We start from the raw sequence: 22,114 nt of genomic DNA, 5'->3' as shown, positions 1-22,114 counted from the left end.
TACAAAAGCATGAATATACAAACAAACACACAGACACACAGACACACACAGTTAAGTAAATACACAAAACAACAGCAACACAAAACAAGCTACCTCACTGACCCAGAACTCACTATTTGGCTAAAGTAGCTGGCTAGCTAACCTCTGGGAAATGTTCCCCAGCATTTTTACATGTGCATGTTGGAGACTCAAACGCAGGAGGATTTTATTTTTGCACAGCAAGAGTTCTTTCTAACCTGAGTCATCTTTTAGCCCTTCCTTTGCTGTTGCTGTTGACTGGTTGCAGTACTGGGGACTGAACCAGGCTTTGGGCGTGCGAGGCAATGCCCAGTCACTGCACTGTGCCCTAGTGCTCCCCTTTTACACTACAGCAAGCCTCCGGGTTGGCCTTGCTCTTGTTACTCTCTTATGTCAGCTTCCTAAATAGCTGGCGGAACAAGCCTGGGCCACCGTGCCTACCTATTAGCAGGTTTTTAGAACTTCAGAATACTAAGTCTAAAAAGCTTCAAGTTTCTGTTTCAAAGTCCTTTTGTTCCGATTTAATGTATGGGTGTTTTGCCTATGTGTATATGTCTGTTTACCAAATAAGTGCTTGGTGCCTGCAGAGGCAGAGCATGCTGGATCCCTAAAATTGCAGTATCAGATGTTGAGCTGAAATGTGGGTTCTGGGACTTGAACTCTACCCTCTCAAGAGAACCCGTCTTCTCAGGAAAAAGTAGCCATCTCTCTAGTCCTCCTCTTTTCTCCCCTTTTTAAGACATACTCTTACTATGTAGTCCTAGAACTCTCTATGTAGATCAGGCTGATCTTGAACTCACAGAAATTTGCCCTGCCTCCCTAGTACCAAGATTAAAGGCACATGCCACCATGCCTAGCTGTAAATCTTTTAAACTATCACCTTGTAACTCTAGTTAAATAAACATGTATTATTATTTTACTTGATAACCCATGTCAATAGTAAGAGACACAAAATATATACATATAAATACTATATATGCTATGTGTCTTAGATTTGTCAAAATTAGTAAAACAGCATACTGGCACATGTCGACAATCCTAGCACTTGATAGGCAGGTAGATCTCTACAAGTTTGAGGCCAATCTGCACCACATTGTGAGTTAATGAATATAAACTAAATAGACAGACTCTGTTTCAAAAAAACAAAAACCATTGTTTTCTTTTATACAATATGCACCAAACATGGATGGAATTTTGGTAATTGCTGCTGCATTCATTTAGTCTAATTCAGATGGGGAAAACTCAACCATTTGGGTACTAGCCTTTTCATTTAAAGTCTGTTTCAATCAAAACAACCCTGAGATTCCACCTCACACCAGTCAGAATGGCTAAGATCAAAAACTCAGTTGACAGCAGATGCTGGCAAGGATGTGGAGAAAGAGGAACACTCCTCCACTGTTGGTGGGGTTGTAAGCTGTTACAACCACTCTGGAAATCAGTCTGGTGGTTCCTCAATAAATTGGACATAGTACTACCTGAAGATCTAGTTATTCCACTTCTGGGCATATACCCCAAACATGCTCCAATATACAATAAGGACACATGCTCTACCATGTTCATAGCAGTCATTTATAATAGCCAGAAACTGGAAAGAACCCAGATGTTCTTCAGTAGATGAATGGATACAGAAATTGTGGTATATTTACAGAATGGAGTACTACTCAGCTATTAGAAACAATGACTTTATGAAATTCCTAGGCAAATGGATGCATCTAGAGAATATCATCCTGAGTGAGGTAACTCAGTCATAAAAGAACAGACCTAATATGCAGTCACTGATAATTGGATACTAGCCCCAGAAAGCTCTGAACACTCAAGAAACAACTCACAGACCATATGAAGCTCAACTCACAGACCATATGAAGCTCAAAAAAAGAAAAAAAAAAAAAAAAAAAGAAAGGCCAAAAAGTGAAAGCCTCAGTCCTTCTTAGGGAAAAAAAAAGTGTATTGTACCCTCTCAGAGTGTGGCTCACCTAGACCTTAAATCATTAATAATTCAAGAGCTAAGAATATAGCCTTGTGGCAATTCTTGGTATTTAAAAACACTGGGGGCTGGAGAGATCGCTCAGAGGTTAAGAGCACTGACTGCTCTTCCAAAGGTCCTGAGTTCAATTCCCAGCAACCACATGGTGGCTCACAACCATCTGTAATGGGATCTGATGCCCTCTTCTGGTTTGTCTCAAGACAGGAACAATGTACTCACATACATAAATAAATATTTAAAAAATGCTTCAAATATTTAAAAATAAATAAATAAAAATAAAAAATCATTATGTTTAATCTTTACACACCAAGAAAACTTTGACTATTTCCCTGTTACGTTTTGTTTTACATGTACTTTATGTTCATTATAACTAGTAAGATTTCAATGCATACTATCAAACCTTTTTAAAAAAATCAAGTAATGACAAAAAATATTCATATAATTTTATGCGAAAATGCTTTTAAAAACCTGTACATGTATCTGTTTTTTAAAAATAAAGTTAAAAAAATAAAGAGTACAAACCTCAAAAACAAAACAAACAAACAAACAAACAAACAAACAAACAAAAAAGACTGTTCAAGTCTGTTTGCTCTGATTGTTAGTTTGTAGACCCATGAGATGTACTTATACACCAGGTAGTAAGGCTACCTGAGGTTACTATCACTGTTTTCAAGGCTTGATGAGAGGTCTACAGCAATTCTTTAATCTAAAGATTACTATGTAAACTCCCAAAAGAGATCAGTGTACAACTCAGGGTTTGGAGGAATGTTAAAAAATTTTAGAAAGGAAGAAAAGGTTTTACAAAAGAGGCAGGGTGGAACGCTCATGAGAACATTCTTACACGTTCTGCAGATTGGTTTACATTTTAATGACTTATTGTAATTATAATCACTGTATAAGGGTGTGGGTCGAGAGGGTGTAGTTCAGTCGAGTGCAGATGTCCCAGAGCTAGGGGAATTATACCCGCTGGAGCTGGAGTTACAGTGGGTGTGAGTTGCCCGACACTGGGGCTGAGAATGAACTCAGGTTCTCTTAATAGCTGACTCACCTAGCAACCTTGTTTTATGATTTTAAAGACTGTTAATAAAGATGAAAAACATGCAACAGAGAACATTTGTTTTCTAGAAAACCTAAACTATTTACTTTGATATCTTTCACAAAAAATATCTTCTGACCTGTGGTCTAGACACTATTTTGTATCAAGCTTTTCAGTGATACAACTTGACTTTTTTTAATGATATTTTTTTACGTGCACTGGTATTTGGCCTGCATGTATGTCTGTGTCAGATCCCCTAGAACTGGTGTTACAGACAGCTGTGAGCTGCCATGAGCGTGCTGACAACTGAACCCAAATCCTTAAGAAGAATACCCAGTGCTCCCAACTGCTGAGCCATCTCTCCAGCTCCAAATTTACTTCTAGAATACTGATGATGACTTAGCAGTCAAGGAGTTCAATTCCTAGCAACCACATGCCAGCTCATAATTGGCGGTAATTCAGTTCTAGAGTATCTGAGTCTGTCTTATGATCTCTGTGGGCACTGCATGTATATGGTGCACATATATATAAGAAGGCAAAATTCTCATACACATAAAACAAACAAGATGTATAACTATCTCTGAAGACACTAAACATAACGTAGTCCATTCAAAACTCTAGTGTTTCAAATGGCTTCACCTCACCTCGGATCGGACCCAGTGCTGCGTCCTTCGCCAAGGCTGTCAGATCACTTCCAGAGTATCCATCAGTCATTCTGCAGAGTGGACACAAGAGAGAACACATTACCTTCTCTGCAGATTAAAACTTCTCTTCAATCCCACACTTCAAAAAGTATAGGCAGAAGGATCACAAGCCTGAGGCCAACCTAAGGATAGAAAAACATATGTATTTAGCATAGAAGATAGTTGTACAGAGGAGGCCCACGGAGTAGGATGCCTCAGCAGATATGGTAGCCAACAGATGCTCCCTTTTATGGACATCTAAGAATAATGATGAGGATGATTATTATTTATGTTTTTCAAGACAGTTTCTCTGTGTAGCTTTGGGTGTCCTGGAATCAACTCTGTAGACCAGGCTGGCCTCAAACTCAAGATATCCAAGATATATCAACCAATTCAAGTCTCCTGGGTGTGTTGGGATTAAAGGCGAATACTGTCACTGCCAGGCAAGAACTAGGTATTTTTATGAAATTACTACTCAACTACATATGTTTTGAGTTTTTGTAATGGTATGGGTGTTTGCTTGCATATATATGCAAGAATGTATATATACCACATGCATGAAGGATGCCAGAAGAGGGCATCAGATCCCCTAGGACTGGGATATAGATAGTTATGGCTACCGTCTGGGTACTGGGAATCAAACCCAGGTTCTCTGAAGAGAAAGATTCCCTTTAAAATCTGAAGAGGAGTTTCCTTAAGAGGGAACGACAGAGAAAAGGCCTGCGTCAGGGGACAGTCATGCAAAGATCCTGCATGGAGTCTCCTCAGACATGTCTAAAACAAAGGCTATATCTCACTTTTTACTAAGTCTTGAGGGGGTCATGGGAAGTTTAACATCACATGATTTAGTTCAGCTAAGCATATATGATGAAGAACATGAAGAGTCAGCTATTGGGAAGAGCTGTTAGGTCACAACAGAGACAGCGTCTAACTCTTCTTTCTCAGGGAAAGCTGCAGGTAGGTCTCCCGGTACTTTTAGGCTGTAGAAATTCTAAGAGTGATCACTGTCCTAAAAGCCTGGGCTCTAATCCACAAACTAATTCTCACCTTGCTTTGTTATAAAAGCATCTTTTAACTTTCTGTTTGTTTGGCCTCCACGTGTGTCTGCACCAGTTGCATGCCTGCTGCCCATAGAGGGTAAAAGAGGGCACTGGATTGCCTGGACCTGTAGCTGCAGATAGCTGTGAGCCACCAGTGTGTGCTGAGCATTTCGCCAGCCCCACATAAAAAGTTCTTGATGGAGTCAGAATAGAGACTAATTTCTGGCCTTCACTGCAAGACATTGCAGCAAGAACTGCTCTTCCGATGTCACTGCTGGTTCTGGTTTTGAGATAGGGTCTCCATATGCAGCACATGGTGGCTTTGAAATCATCATTTCCTGCCTCTAGCTCCTGAGTGTTTAGAAAATGGTGTGTACTACCACACTCAGCTTCAACACTGTGTCTAAGAGTATGTTTTCTCACGACAAGCTAAAAGTGACTCCACCTAATATAAAAGAGCAAGTATATATGAATATATCTGTGTTGGTCTCAACTAATGAGGAAATTTTATTTTTAAATTACTTTAATATCATGTATAAACATCATTTATAGAAAGAATATAATATTGTCATTAGCTATGAAGACAGACATTTATTAGGAAGAAAATAAAGAAGTAAAAGATAAGGAAAAGAAGTTTTCTGGTAAGTCAACTGTATACTTCAAATAAGCTTATTTTAACATGTTTTGTTTTGCTTTTTAAGACAGGGTTTCACCATGTAGCCCTGGCTGTCCTGGAACCAGAGCTATAGACCAGGCTAGACTTGAACTCATGGAGATCTGTCTGCTTCTGCCTTCCAGTTGGGATTAAAGGTGGTGTTACCACCGCCATGGTCTATTTATACAACTTTTCATATTAGCTTATTTTAAACAGCACAGAAAGAAAATTCTTTACAAATGAAATAGATGTCGTAAGACAATAAATCAGATAAATGAAACTACTTACCTAGCAAGTTGTGCAAGTTCTTTTTGGGTCAGTGGACTTCCTTGTTTACATAACAGGTTTTTAAGTAAAAGTAGTCTTGTCTGGAAATAATATTAAAGAATTATAAATAAAGCCCAATTTGATAACAGAATTATAAAAACAGATCTGTGTTGTTTACTAAACTAAGAGTTAGCCTAATGTAATAGACTAGAATAGTCTAGTCTAGAATCTTGGAGCAGCTGCTATTACTAGCAAAAATACTAAAGGCCTGAACTAGAAAACTATACATTTTAAGAAGGATGTACTTATTTTTACTTTGTATATATGAGTATTTTGCTCAATGTATGTATACATACTGTATGTGTGTCTTGTGCCCACGGAAGCCAAAGAATGATGTCTGTTTCTCTGAAACTGGAATTGAGGTAGGCTGTGAGCTTGCTTTCTAAGAACCAAGCCCATTTGGCAAGAGGAGCAAGTAATCTTTCCAGCTCCAAGAAACAAAATGTTTTTTAAAAGTTTTTTTTTAAGATTTATTTATTATATATAAGTACACTGTAGCTGTCTTCAGATGCACTAGAAGAAGGCATCAGATCCCATTACAGATGGTTGTGAGCCACCATGTGGTTGCTGGAAATTGAACTCAGGACCTCTGGAAGAGCAGTCAATGCTCTTAACTGCTGAGCCATCTCTCCAGCCCTAAAAAAGGTTTACTGACATGATTTTATATAGCAAAGATCTTATCCACTAGAATTATATAGAATTGTAAAACCATTGCCGTAATTCCCAGCTTTAGAACATTTGCCATCCCTGGAAGTTCCCCCATGCTGTTTGTAATTAATCCCAACTCCTACCTCCTTTCCCATCTAACCACTGATCTGACTGTATTGCTAGAAATCTGTCTCTTTTAAACACTTAATTTAAAAGGAATAAAATCCGGTATGGAGATATGCTCAGTGGTTAAGAGCACTGGCTGCTCTTCCAGAGGATCCAGGTTCTATTCCCAACAACCACATTACAGCTCATAATTATCTGCAATTCTAGCTGCAGAGGATTGGATCTCTTCTTGCCTGTCTGAGGTCCAAGTACACACACGGTATATAGACAGACACACAACAGACAAATATTTATACATAGAGATTTTAAAGAAAAACGAGTAAATAAAATTAAAAAAAATCATACACAACTAGTTGGCACATGCTCACTCACTATACTGTTTTTGAGATGTGTTCATATTACTGGATATAAGATGTATGCCCATGGATTTGTTTCAAACCTAGGACCCTACACATACTGGGAAAATGCTCTATGTCTGAGCTAAATCATACTCATAACCTGGGTATGTCATATTTGTTTATCCATTAAGAGGTTGATGAACTTTGTGTTTTGCATGTTGAAGTTATTAAGACAGCTGCTTTAATATTCTTGAGCATGTCTTCTCCCTATGGGGAAGTGTCCATGTCTCTTGGGATAATGTTCAGGAATTGCTGGATCTTGGATCTTATTTAAGTTTATGGTTACTGGTTGGTTCCCTCCCACCCCCTTCCAGTTTTCAAAATGGTTTCTCTGTATAGCCCTGTCTTGGAACTGATTCTGTAGGCCAGGCTGACCTCAAACTCACAGAGACCTCCTTGTCTGTCCCTTTTAAGTGCTGGGATTAAAAGCATGCACCACCACCACCTGGCACGGTTGTGCTTTTAAGAAATTAACAAGGTTTTAGAGAAAGCTCAGTAGTTAAGATTGTGTACTGCTCTTCCACAGGGCCTAATTCAATTTCAGCACCCACGCAGGTGGCTGAAAATGACCCATTTATCTCAGAAGAGTCAATGCCTCTGGCCTCTGTGGAGCATGAACCACTTACGAGGCACACACTCACAGATACATACATACATAACTAAAAGTTAAAACAAATAAAAGAAATTGACAAGCTTTCTTTTTCTTTAAGATTTATTTTCATCTTATTAGTATGGGTATTTTGCACCCACATGTATGTATGTGTGTATATGTATGCACCACATATATGCACTGCCTCTAGAGACCAGAAGATGTTGAATCTCCAGGAACTGGAGTCACAGCATGAGCCACCAGTGAGTTCAGGGAATTAGACCCTGTTTCTCTGGAAGAACAGCCAGTGAGTATTCTTAACTGTTTGAGTCATCTCTCCAACCCCAACAAACGATTTTCAGAATGTCTACACCACAGAATTAAAAACACAATGCTGTCAGGATGGTACTTATTTTTACTTTAGTAAAAAGTTGAAATATAATTATACATACCTCCTCATTTGGTAACGACACATATACCCGTTTAATAAAACGCCTAAGAGAAATCAAATTAGAAATATAAATTGTAGGTAATTCAGCTCAAATAACAACTAATACGGAAAAAAGTTGTAAGTATAATATATAAGGGAACTAAAACTCCTATTGGTTATTAATATTAAATTTTTTAATATATTTTTAATTTTTTGTGGGTGGAGGATTACCTGCAATTGAACCTATAGCTTCTCGCATGCTAGACAACCCCTTTACTGCTGATTTAATCCCCCAGCAGGCTCTTTTTTCTTTTTCTTTTTTTTTTAACAACTTTATTTTACAAAACAAAGATAAATGTACAGATTTTAAGCATTGTTTGCATAAAATTATACAATACATTTTTGTCAGTACTTTTTTTTCAGATTTTAAAATAATTTTTACATATAACTGTATGAATGTATTTTTTAGTCAGTACTTGATTTTTTTAAGGTTTGATAGTATGCATTGAAAAGTTAATAGTTACAATGAGCATAAAGTACATGTAAAACAAAATGTAACATGGAAATAGTCAAAGTTTTCTTGTTGTATAAAGATTTTTTTGTTTTGTTTTGTTTTGTTTTCTTTATTTCTTGGACTTCATACAGTCTGTGAGTTGTTTCTGGGGCAGTACGAGCCTCTGGGGTTAGCATCCCATTATCAGTGACTGCATATTATGTCTGTTCTTTTGTGACTGGGTTATCTCACTCAGAATGATATTCTCTAGATGCAGCCATTTTCTTAAGAATTTGGTCAAGTCATTGTTTCTGGTGGCTGAGTGGCTCTTTTTTCTTTATCTTCAGGCATATTCTCAAAAAGTTGCCCAGGTTAGCACTGACCTACTCTGAAGTAAAGGCAGGTCTTGAACTTGCCTCAGCCTTTCAAGTACCTTGGATTGTTGGGCTGAATCTCGAGGTTTGGTTGTTATGTTTTTCCAGCTCTCTAGTTAATGCTTAAAAATCTCTAATTAAACAGATGGTTAAATTGAGTCTATAATTTTATATATGTACTTTAATAGTAATGATATTTTAAAACAAACAATATCTGACATAACTGGTAGAATAAGGAGCCTTCTGTTTTACTAAATCATGAAACAACTGAAAAAGAAAGATTTCCAGAAAGGGCTGGAGAGATGGCTCAATGGTTAAGAGCACTGGCTGTTCTTCCAGAGGACCCAGGTTCAATTCCCAGCCCCCACATGGAGGCTCGATACTTCCTGTAATTGTAGTTCCAAAAGTTCCTAGGCCTCTGGCTTCTTGCTTCCTAGGACACAGATAATACATACATACGCATACTTTTAAAATAATAAAAGTAAAGCTTAAAATATATTTGAGTTACACTGTATGCAGTAGGTTTAAATAAAGGCAATTTAAACATAACCCTGATGTAGCCAAGAACTCTCAGCTGTCCAGAGCTGCTCCAGCTGGGTGGCAGTACACAGGGTGAACAGCCACCACATGCTTGGGTGACACCAGGAGAGTCTGGAGGTTGTGGCTTCAACTACACACTGGTCAGATACAATCTGGGCAACATGAGCTTCTATTTCAAAAAGCCAAAGAAAAATAAAATAAAAATTAAGTGAATAAAAGTACTTGGCACCAAGGTTGGTGACCTTAATTTGACCTTCAGCATTCTGTGCTGGAAAGAAGCAGCAGATTCTGGGAAGAATCTTCAATTTCCATATGCAAATTCTCATGCACACGTACTCCCCAACCAAGGTAAAAGTAACTTCAAAAAAACAATGACAGGAAAATGGTACCCATGAAATTTCAATATGATTGCCTAAAACAAGACCTGAGAAATGACACCACCAATTGACATGCAATATGGACCATGCCTAGGCGAAGAGCTAAGGTAGTTAATGCCTGCTGAAAGAGGGAAAAACAACCTTCCTCAGGGACAGTGCCCCCTAATTACTATGCCATGCCATGAAGTCAGCCCTAGACACATGCAACACCAAGTAAACTCAGCAGGTGCTGTGTGTGTAAGAATAAGTAAAGAATAAGAGGCCATGAAAACCAATATGGATTCAAGAGTTCTACTCTATCAAGAGCCAATCACAGAGACAATGAAGTAATGTTATATGTGCCTTGAGTAAACAATTAGGAAATTAATACTGAGTCAAAGATTTTTTCCCCCTGCATGAAGGATTAAGTTTGCTTATATGCACAAGAGTAGAGTGCAGTTCTCATAAATCCTGCTTTGATTAGCTTCCCACAAAGCACACTAAGATGGTAAGGTGTGCTGCCAGGTGGTTGCAGTGGTGGCCTAAGCTTTTCATCTTAACACTTGGGAGGCAGAGGCAGGAGCTCTTGAGTTTGAGGGCAGACTGGTCTACAGAGTGAATTCAGTACAGCCAGGGCACAACAAAGAAACCTTGTCTTGAAGAAGAAGGAAGAGAAGAAGGAGGAGGAGAAGCAGGAAGAAGAGGAGGAAGAGGAAGAGGAAGAGAAGGGAGAAGGAGGAGGAAGAATAAGAAGAAGGAGGAGGAGGAAAAAAAGATAAGGTAATATGAGACTTTAACGTAAATGTAAATTTAATGTAATGTTAATGTAAAGAAATGATTATCTAAATGTAGTCTGTAGACAACAGTTTTAACAACATACTAGACCTGACTTCATTCATTATAGCTGGCAACACCAGGACAGAGAACAATGCATAGAGGAAAATCATTTAGCTAAAGCTGAGTGTGGGATATTAGAGGTGGGTGAGATGAGCTGGGTGTGGAGCACACGCATTTATGCCCAGTACGCAAGAAGCAGAAGCAGGCAGATCTCTGAGTTCCAGGCCAGCCTTGCAAAAATAGATAGATGGGATATGAACAGAAGAATCGAATCTGTCCTTATCTCACTACCTGAGAACAGCTTCATCTAGCTCTTGAGGCCTGTTAGTTGCACCCATTACGAGTACTCTGTCATCTCCAGCAGACTGTACCTGTAAGCCGAAAAAGTTTATCAGTATTTTAGATAAAATAAAAAGGGACATTATACATACATGTATTTATAGTTTGGGTCACTTAATAGGAAAACATACATATTAAAATACTGCCATAGTTTAAAAAATATATATATATATACACATATATTCAAGGGTTAAAGAGATGGGTCAGAGGTTAAGAGCAGTTGTTGCTTTTGCAGAAGACTTGATTCAGTTCCCAGCACCTATCTGGTAGCTCACAGCTTCCTATAACTCCAGTTCCAGGAAAGCTGAGTAAGTTTCTGAGCGCATATGGTGTTCATAAACTCATGCAGACAAACACACAGGCAAAAATAAAAATTTAATACATTTATGTACATGTGTGTACTAATATAAGTATATTAATACTTACACCATCAAATTCTATTAAAAATTCTGTCTTTAGTCGTCTACTAGCATCGTGCTCCCCTTCTCTTCTTTCACACAGCAGACTATCAACTTCATCTACATGAAATACAAAGAAGAGAGTTTAAGATGGATCTAAGTAAATCATTTTAATATTCAACTAGTTTGCTACTTATAGTATTCCTGCTGGGGCCCCGAGAGATGGCTCAGTAGTTAAGAGCAACAGCTGCTCTTCCAAAGGACCAAGTTCAATTCCCAGCACCCACAGCAGCTCACAACTGTTTGTAACTACAGTTCCAGAGAATCTGAGCCCCTCACACATACATACAAGCATGCAGAACACTAATGTACATAAAATAAACACTCAATAATTTAAAAAAAAAACCCTACTGCAGCCATTGTTAAAACACTGTCCTGAACTTTTGGGCATACTTCTCTTACTTTGCAATGTGGAGTTTCATAAATGCTCAACTTAGATGGGAAAATACTTACCTATAAAGATTATAGAAGGTTGAAGTTCTCGAGCCACAGCAAAAAGAGCTCTCACTAACTTCTCTCCTTCTCCCACCTACAAGGTACAATGTATTCTTACACACATAAAATGTAACAGTATTCCAGTTTTATGTTATGATTTAAAATTTAACTTCATGATTTTATGGTATATTACAATGTGCTAGAAAACATACTATTTCCTTTTGCAAACTGAAGTTTAATAGGAACTGTTTCACAAACCTACAGTGTACCACCAGTTCCATTAACGCAAGTTATGAATATCCAGGATAGATCTCGTGTGTGTGTGTGTGTGTGTGTGTGTGTGTGTGTGTGTGTGTGTGGAGTCAGCAGCTAGGCCGGCCAGTAAATCCCAACTTTTTAGGATGGGCTCTCAAACTCAGATCTTCATGCTTATGCAGGAAGAACATTTCTGACTGGGCTACGTCTCCAGCTCTCCCACCCTACAGATATGGCTGCACTCCCTAATTGGACTAAACTCTTCTCTGAATACCACTATAGTTAATGAAAGAAAAAAAATAAAATAAATCTAAGCTGCGATATTAAACAATAAAAAGAAAACAGGAAAACCAGGCATAGTGAACACGCACACCAGGAGACAGATGCAGATAGATCTTTGTTAGTTTAAGGCCAGCCTGGTCTACATAGTGAGCTTCAAAACAGCAGGACAACAAAGATAGACTCTGTCTCAAACAGAGAAAAACAAAAAGCAAAAATAAAATACAGAAAATCTTATGTCATATTTTAATTTGGTGTCAAAGAACAGGGAACATTCAATGTATCCTAAATTCTGTTCTTACACATGAGGTATAATATGTAAGAACACATTATATCTATCTATCTCTAGACAGCCAAATTAGCAAGCTAAAGTAGAAGTGATAATGTTTAATACAGCCTGAATTATGCTGCCCCAAAACACAATGCCCTACCCCTGGTATCTATTGATGAGACTCTGTTTGGAAGTAGCATCCATACATATGGTCAAATTCAGCTGAGATCATTCAAGTGAGCCCACTTTAGTGATAAAACTGTATTTCTTATAACACATGGAAATTTGGAGTCAGAAGAGATCAAAGCGATACATCTGCAAGCCAAGAACTGCCAGACTGTCAGCACACCATCAGAAACTAGGAGAGACCGGTTTACTCCTGTGCTTCCCAAAAGGTATATACTTTGAACTTGAAACTTCCACACACCTAAATATGTATTTCTACATCCCATTTATTTGTGCAATAAATTTCTGGTATTTGATCCAGCCAGTTTTAGTGTCTACCAAACTATGACAGTATTCAACAACATAATTCTAATTTAAAAATAGCTAAAAAGTACATATAAATTTGTACCATTAAGACTGATATTCACTATACATAAAACAACAGTCATAAAAGCCCCAGGAAAAGCAATTTTCTGTGATGGTGTCATTTTATTTAAAGTAATAGCATTTAAGACAGCAATTTAAAAACACAAAAATGCAGTAAAAGAACACTTACATATTTTGAAGTTAAACTTGCAGCACTTATATTGAAAAAGGTCGCATTAGATTCTGCAGCTACTGCTTTAGCCTTCAAGATCAGAAGAGTGAATATATTAGTTCAATATTCTGAGTGTTTAAAAGATGGCTATTATCAGATCATTAAAGTACCACAACAGAGTCTCTAGAAATGAAGGATTCTCTTCTCTTTGGTAGGAGGATAGTGGCCAGGAAAAATTACACAGGAAGACAGACACAGTTACTCTTTCCCTATTTGGTTTTGTTGTTTGACTGTATTTACTGTACAGCCACGGCTGGCCCGGAACTGACTATGCAGACTGGACACTCCTGCCTCTGCCTCTTCAGTACTACCACACCTTTAATATCTTTCTGTTTTTACAAAACAAAATAATTATACAGATATAGGTATTCAGTTTCTAACAAAAGCCATTGACCAAAGGACACAAGAAAACCAGTAGCATACTAACTAGCCAAACAAAATTGTTAAGATGGAAAAAACTCTAAAAGTTATTAGACAGACCTTCAGTATAGTAAGCACTTCTGCAAAACAAAACCAAAAACATGCTACTGAGGGTTAAACATGGGTTTCCATGAAACTATTTTAAAAACTCAAAAAGTATATTACAATAGTAAGGCAGGGCTGGAGAGATGGCTCAGTGGTTAAGAGCACTGACTGCTCTTCCAGAGGTCCTGAGTTCAAATCCCAACAGCCACATGGTGGCTCACAACCATCTGTAATGAGATCTGATGCCCTCTTTTGGTGTGTCTGAGGACAGCTACAGTGTACTCATGTAAATAAATCTTAAAGAAAAAAACAAGAAAAACAGTAAGGCATACATAATATACTTGGGAACAATATAAAGCTTTTCCATATGATCCCTAATACCTCAATAGAACCCTCAACCGTGATAGTACTCTTACCAGCATTGTTTTTCCATTTCCTGGTGGACCGAAGAGTAACAAGCCTCTGGCAGGAGCTCTGAGCCCTGTGAACAACTTTATAAAACAGGAGTTGGTTACAGCTATGACTCTATCCAGACCAGCCAGCATGTCAAGTATTTGTCATCACTATCTAAAACATCTTCTGGTGGTGGTGGCATGAAGGAAGGGTGTTTCACTATGTAGCCTTGACCTAACTTGCCCAGAACTCACAAAGCCTGAGTTTGCCTGAAACTAAGAGACCCACCTGAGTTTACCAAATGCTGGGATAGGTATGTGCCACAACAAGCCTTACAGTTCTCTTTAGTTCTGCAACTGTATGATTCCTTCTGTGACAACCAGTTTCTGATGAATGTTCAGTCTGTTGTGTTGTTACTCAGCCTATAAACTCTCTGTGGCTTGCCCTTGAGCTTGTTCTATAAGCTACAGTATGTTCCCCAAGGAACCCTAGCTGGACCCATGACATAAATTTGATTTCTAAAAGACAAATGTTTTCTGTCTGCCTTAACTCTCATTTTATGAGTATCAGCAAAAATGTAACTACCAGTCTAACTGGTGATTTCATAACTTGGAATGGTAAGTACTAACTAAAAAAGTTTGTAAGTAGACAAAAGTGGGCATGCTGGTGAGAGTTCAGTTTTGATTACTAAGAAGCTGAGGGAGAGAGAACTACTTGAGACCATGATTTCAAGACCTTCCTGGGCAATATTCTGAAACCTCATCTAGAAAGAAAAACAAAATAAAACAAAGCAAAGCAGGAAAAAGAAAAGAATATAAATTGGAAAAGCAACACCAGCAACAACTTCTAGTTTAATAGGTGCCTGTAAATGACAAACACCACAAAGGTACAAATGATTGAGTAAAACAGCCGCAGATGTTTTGAACACTCACTGGGCCGGGCGTCCATCACAATGTGCCACACAACTGGACTTCCACTAGCTGCTGAGGAACTGGTCAGTAAGATACAACTGTGACCCAGGAATGGGTACTCAGACTGATGTCTTGCAGTATCACTGAATCACAATAAATACACTAGCTGACTTAAAAAAACCTACAGAGCAATGTCATATACAGCAAACCACTTAAAGACTTTCCATTTCCTTTAATGACTGCAAATATGAGCTAAGTCAGATACCCACACATTATTTATTGGCTCTTAATATCCTGGCAGATTAATACATTGAAAATAGTCACTTGCTCCTCAGACTTAAAGAATTATTTTTCTAAAATTTCTCTTTGTTCAGTTAGTTTTAAGTTTAAAGGGTTTTTTGGCTTTGTTTTTTCAAGACTGGGTTCTCTTCATAGCAGTCCTGGCTCTGCTGAAACTTGCTTTGTAGACCAGACTGACCTCGATCTTACAGAGTTCTGCTACATCTGCCTCCTAAGTGTTGGGATTACAAGTATGTGCTACCACACCTGGCAAGTTTAAAGTTCTTAGGACTAGGATATGGCTCAGTGGTAGCTATTTGACTTGCAAAGCCTTGGGTTTAAGTTCAGCATGGTGGGAAGGGTGGGTGGAGAAGCAACTTCTAATCTATCAAATTTTTAATAAAAATTATATCATAGGATTAATTACTTTTTTCATAAAAGTTAAAAATGGACTTAGAATATCTTACATTCATTCTCATCTCCTTTAAGAACTTACCAATAACAAATGTGAATGCCTTTTTGTGAGGGACAGTTAGACAGGTCATGCTATATTATAGTCCAGGCTTTAAGGTATTTGTTTTAAACAATAAACTTGGAATTATTAATGAGTTACTTATTTGATAACATAATCCGCACCTCAGGTCGCAGGGAAGGGAGAATGACGATCTCTTGCAATGCTTGTTTTGCCAGTTCCTGACCAGCTATATCATCAAATTTAACAGCTGTCCCACTAAGAAATACAAACCGGTTAATGTCACAACAGAAATATTGTTCAGTTACTTAAATATGCCATATTAGCCTAACAGTCATTTTCGTGTTAACAATGAATCTTATTTATTAGCAAAATTCTTCAAAACAACCATAAAAATTAAGTATAAATATATATATATGTTTATTATAACACACATACACACTTTATAAATAATAAATAGAAGCTGAAATGCTTGGCAAACTTACTTGTCAACGATTTCATTCATTATGAGGTTAGCAAGATTGCTGTCTACGTTCCTAAAATTTTTCAAGTCTTTCTTTTTCCGAACTGCAGTTGTGGGTGTAGATGGTTTGTTGGTTCTATTTGGTTTTGGAGTACCCTTGAAGGACACAAAATTTAATGTGAAATAACTCAGACTTCTTACTCATAAATCACCCTAAATGTTAACAGAATTTAATTAAAAAAAAAAAAAAACAAGGAAAAAATAAAGCTGTAGTAATGCACAGTTAATGAGAGCTTCCTGTAAACCACAAGAACCTGAGTTTCAATCCTGAGCACTGAGTGAGCCAGGCAAGTGAGGAAGATCTGTTACCAGTCCTCAAGAGCAAAAACAGGCAGCTCCCTGGAGCTCACAGGCAACCTGCTCTAGCAGTGTGTGAGCTCCAGTGTGGGAAGTAGCTGCGGAAGTTATCTGACATCTACTTCTGGTCTCCACGCACAAGCAGACTCAAAGAAAAAAATAATCTAAGACTCTAAAGATTATCTGGCCCAAACCATATTTAATATAGAATAAAATTTGGCATGAAGAGGGCTAATAGAATTTTATCCAGAGATTCAGTTGCTATAAAAGACAAAAGCAAGACAGAGCAATAGCTCAGCAGTTAAGAATTTTTACAGCAAAATTCTAAGGACTGGAGTTTGGGTGGTGGCATTCACATAACGCTCCAGTCACCCTGTACATATCTGTACCTCCAGCTCTGAAGGCAAGGGAAATTGGATGCTCACTAGGGCTTGCTGGCTTCCAGCACAGCCAAGAGAACATAAGCTTGAGGTTGGAGCAGAGACTCTCCCTCAAAGGAATAGGCATACACCTGATGCCCTCTTCTGGCATTCAGTTGTACACACAGGCAGATCTCTGAGTTTGAGGCCAGCCTGGTCTACAGAGACAGCTCCAGTATAGCCAGGGTAACACAGAGAAACCCTGTCTCAGAAAAAAAAATCACAACAAAACTCTAGGTGTTTAATGTTATAAAACTGATATAATGTGAAATCTAAAATTAGAATTAAAATGACATACACAGAAGTGGAGCTATAGCTCAGAGGTTAAGAGCACTGGTTGCTCTTCCACAGGCCCTGAGTTCAATTCTCAGCAACCACATGGTGGCTCATAACCATTTATATAAGATCTGGTACCTTCTTCAGGCATGCAGGCACACATGTAGGTAGAACACTATACATAATCTTTTTTAAAAAAATGACATATATAACATTATACTAAAAAAACTTGGAACAATATACAACAACATAAAATACCTAATTATTCTCAAAGTACCTAAATTAAGATTTTTATTTAATAGAAAGTAGTTTTTGCAAATTAGAAAGTTATATGTAATGTTGGGGAAACCAATCAGTTCAGTGTTATAGAGAACTGATACAATGAAGCAAACATACTCAAGACTTCTACTTACAAAGCACATCACACCCACTACTGTAGATACCTTATGCGTGGTGGCTGCAGGACCAGGTCCTGGTCTTGCTCCAGAAACCATGGATAAACCACTGCAACTAGGCGCCCTGTGGTGTCCAGAAAGCCCTGCAGATCCACCTTTCATGACAGTTTTTGATCGAGGCAATGAATTACTAGCATGTGTTAAGGGGTCTTTCCTCTTTGGAACTGCTCCACTTTCTATTAAGGAAAAAAATACAGCCATTATGATTAGAAACTTTGACTGTAAGTATAAGAAAAAATAACAATTAACAATACTTATAATAATAAAACAAATTTGTAAAACAAGCTAGCAGAAGTTAACAAGTTTTACTTATTATTGTGTGTGTGTGATGTATGGAAGTGTCAGTGTACATAAGTCATGGCAATGCACAAGTCAGAAGACAACTTTTGGGCTTTGGGTCTCACCTCCCACCATGTGGGTCTCAGGGTGAAACTTAAGCCATTAAGTTTGTGAGGAAGTACCTCCATCAGCTGAGCCATCTCACCAGCCCATATCAAAGGCTTTTAAATTTAGAATATCACAAAATAAGATCTGGGTTAGAAAATAAACCAGGATGTCTTGGGAACAGTTTGGAAAAAGAGATTTGGTTATTAGGTTTACCCTTCCCTGTTGTAAGATCTAGTTTTCTTATAACAAAATGAAATATTTATAAAAACAACTTCACTTGTTAGGGAAGGTAAGACATAAAAAAGCTACTAAGCAAAGCTCCCAAATTAACTAAGAAATAAAACACAACTAAGGTGATAGGGATACACTACACACAGAAAAGTAGCAACACTCCACCATCTGACTGTCCACGCTTGTGTGTGGTATATGGACTGTGTGGGTCTGATGCCAGGCATCCCCCTCAGGCAGTCTCAGCCTTGTATCTAAGACTGTCCCACTGAACCAGGAGCTCATCAGCTGAGCTAGGCTGCCTGGCAGGCAAATGAGCTCCGAGTACCCTCGCCCCATGGCCGGCATTACAGTCTTGCACTTCACGTCTGGCTTTTACGTGGTACTAAGCATGCTTAGGATCTTAGGCTTGTATGGCAGGCATCTACCTAGCCCATGTTTGCAAACCTTTACGGCTATGAAATATGTAACATACAACTTCTACCCACTGAAAGTTTTGACTGCCATGCCTTCAATAATAACATGGGCTACATATGAGCCCTAGGCTAATCTGGGCTACAGAGTGTGAAACTATATTTAAGAAAGAAAAGGCAAGCCAGGCATAGTGGTACACCCTACGTGGTTTCTACAAGACAACATCATCTACTTAAGATAGATAGAACACAGATACAGCCGCCATAATTGCTAAACATAAATCCAGATGGTAAGGTGACTCAAAACACAGAAGAGTTGATCAAGGTTGCCCAGGACATAAATGTAAGTGTCCAACTCCAGGCTCTGCAAATTAGTAGATACAACCAAAAGACAGAGGTAAACAAGTATCCTAGGAAGATATGAAGACAAGACCGTCCTGGAGAATGCTAAATCGCACTCAATTCTGAGGAATAATTTCTTCAGACTGAAAATACACAAGCCTAAGACTATTAGTAGAAATTTCAGGCTGAATATGATTGCATACTTCTTTAATGGTAGCACTTGGGAGGCAGTAGCAGGCTGATCTCTGTGTGTTCAAGGACAGCCTGTCTACACACTGAGTTCCAAGATAGCCAGGGATATGCAGAGACATGCTGTCTCAAAAAAGAAACTTTTACACAGAACTATTATGAGAAAATAACAAATGTCAGAATGGCTAAGGACATAGCAGTGGTATAGACAGAGCTTGCCCAGAATGTGTAAGACCCTGGGTTGGAATCTCAACAGTATTTCAGATATGACTAGTAAAGACTGAAAGGTTCGCTCTCAGCTTCTGTATTGATTATACCAGTGCCGTATAAACTAGCTATGAAGTTTATTTTCTCTCCAACCAGAAACACAGTAGGTCAGGTTTCTAGAGATTTGAAATAAGACAATCTGATACGGTTCCTTATAACATATCACAGCTATACAGAAGTGGTTTGCCTATACTTGAGATATTGGAAGATATATATAGCCATTGACTATAAGACTAACCCAAAGAGATCTGAAGGGAGAGGGAAGACCAAGGGCAAAATGTGGATGACCTGCTTCTACCTACAAAACCCAGTTATATTCTCTGTTAAAATGTTAAAAGACTAAGGATATCATTTAATGGTATGGCACTTGCCTAACAGATGCAAAAGCTCTGGGTTTGATTGCTAACATATTTAAACAAACAAACAAACAAACAAACAAACAAACAAACAAACAAAAAAGGTGACTCAGAAGGTTCCAGATCTAGATGCTCTTCCAGAAGGACCTGGGTTTGATTCCCAGTAGCTCAAAGCCATCTTTACTTCCAGGCACGGACATGGTGCAAAGGCACAGATACAGACTAAATGCTCATATACAGATAACTAAAATTTTAAAAACAAAAAGAAGAAGAAAAAACCACTCACCCCCATGCCAAAAAAAAAAAAAAAAAAAAAATTAGATCACTTATTCATCTTTAGTCCAGAGATATAACACAGTGTCAGAGCCTTGTGAAGCATGTTTCAAGCTTTGGTTGAATTCCCTAGTACTCAAAAAACTAAGTAAAAATAAGTAAACTTTCAAAGCTGCTTCCTATATAATGAGTAAAAACCAGCAGCTACTTCATAGTCTAATCTAGTTGATACCCTATGATTTGAAGTTATATTTACCATCATAAAATTTAGGTCCGAACCTGGGTAAAGTGGAGGTGATGAGTTATTCAAGAATCTGAGACAGGCACATCCCTTGAGCCTGAGCTGCTAAGAAACTCTAGCTGAGATTAACACATTGGCTCAACCTTACCTGGACAAGAGACTACTGCTGAAAAAGGAACCAAACCAAACCAAACCAAACCAAACTAGCAACCAAGCAAACTACCTGTAGCATGACTGAAGGCCTGGGCATCACCCCAGCCCTGAACACTTATAGCAAACCCCCAAAACCCAATTGAGGCCCAGGAAGTCTAAAGTCTAAAGTTTCTTCCACCAGAACAAAGCAAAGGCCTTTGATTCTTATTTTTCTAGTTCATGTAGTTCATCAGAGTGGATAAGCAACAGTTACAATGCAGATTTACTCTGTAGTAGTAATACTATTAAAATATATCTTCTTGGTATATGAAGTTTTAGTGTCTAACCAGTACCATGATAAAGCAATTTCATATCATTCATATGAAAACTTATACACACTAATAATCAATGTTTAACAAAACAACAAAATTTCCATGTGAAAAACACAAAAAGGAAAACCCCCATATTGCCAGGTATTAGTGGCACTTACTTTTAATTGCAGTACTTGGAAGGCAGAGGCAGATGGATCTCTGAGTTTCAGGTCAGTCAAGACTATACAGAGAAACCAGGTCTCAAAAAGAGAAGGGGGGAAGAGAGAGAGAAAAAAAGAAGAGGAGGGGATGAGAGGGGAGGGGAAGAGAAGAGAGAGAGGAATCCCAAAAATGAAAATATTTTCAGCATTTAAGGGAATGTACAGCCTGGCTATGTTGGTGCACAACTTTAATCCCAGCCCTTGATGCAGAGGCAGACAGATCTCTGAGCTGAAACCAGTTTAGTTTATACAGAAAGTTCCAGGCCAGTCTTCCTACATAGTGAGACCCTGACTCAATAAATAAATACAATTAAGTACAGATATGGTACAATATGTTTGTAATCCCAACAGTGGGGAAGCAGAGGCAGGAATACTGACTGATGTTTGGAAGTGAAGGCCACCTGGTCTATATAGTAAGTTCTAAGCAAGGCACAGCTACACAGTAAGGCACTGTCCCAAAAAACAAAACCTCAAAACAACAACCACAACAACAAATCAGGCTTTGTGAAATGGCTCAGTGGAAAAGATTCTTGCTGCCAAGCTTGACAACTTGAGCTCACGTACATGGTGGCAGGAGAGAGTCTCTTCCCTCAGTTGCCCTCTGCCCTCCAAACACGTTCACACACATGCATGTATGTATTTTTTCTAAAAGAGCCGATTTACTGAGGACACTTCAAGGGCTAGTGAGATAGGCAGTAATGAGATGCCACCTGCCCACATTTAATACTCTGAAGGTAGAAAGTTGGATAAAAGGGGAATAAGTAGAACCAGAGTAAGTCTACGAAACCTGGCAGACGTCAGATGCTATCAACGTAAGGATCCTGTATTTCCTACTGATCCTGTGACAACTGAACAGTCACACCTTCTACACAGTAAATCAACAAGAGGGTAAGCAAGAATTCATTACGCATGCAAGCTTTGGTTTCTGTT

General features: G+C 38.3%; 1 protein-coding gene across 4 annotated transcripts in view; it reads right to left on the bottom strand.

The window, feature by feature from the left end:
• Positions 1 to 22,114, bottom strand: part of SPAST (spastin) — a 40,847-nt gene that overhangs the window by 4,117 nt on the left and 14,616 nt on the right. For all 4 annotated transcript variants that reach the window (XM_080914436.1, XM_080914438.1, XM_080914437.1 and 1 more), the window contains 11 exons: positions 17,813 to 18,000; positions 16,340 to 16,473; positions 16,019 to 16,112; positions 14,216 to 14,290; positions 13,293 to 13,364; positions 11,785 to 11,860; positions 11,300 to 11,391; positions 10,826 to 10,905; positions 7,957 to 7,999; positions 5,705 to 5,784; positions 3,683 to 3,753 (listed from right to left, as the gene is read on the bottom strand). In XM_080914436.1, coding sequence (XP_080770562.1) covers positions 3,683 to 3,753; positions 5,705 to 5,784; positions 7,957 to 7,999; positions 10,826 to 10,905; positions 11,300 to 11,391; positions 11,785 to 11,860; positions 13,293 to 13,364; positions 14,216 to 14,290; positions 16,019 to 16,112; positions 16,340 to 16,473; positions 17,813 to 18,000 — 1,005 coding nt within the window. The remainder of the gene's footprint in view (positions 1 to 3,682; positions 3,754 to 5,704; positions 5,785 to 7,956; positions 8,000 to 10,825; positions 10,906 to 11,299; positions 11,392 to 11,784; positions 11,861 to 13,292; positions 13,365 to 14,215; positions 14,291 to 16,018; positions 16,113 to 16,339; positions 16,474 to 17,812; positions 18,001 to 22,114) is intronic.

The sequence above is a fragment of the Micromys minutus genome (genome assembly GCF_963924665.1).
Source record: "Micromys minutus genome assembly, chromosome: 1".
NCBI classification, from domain to species: domain Eukaryota; kingdom Metazoa; phylum Chordata; class Mammalia; order Rodentia; family Muridae; genus Micromys; species Micromys minutus.
This window is presented reverse-complemented; position numbering and strand designations above follow the sequence as displayed.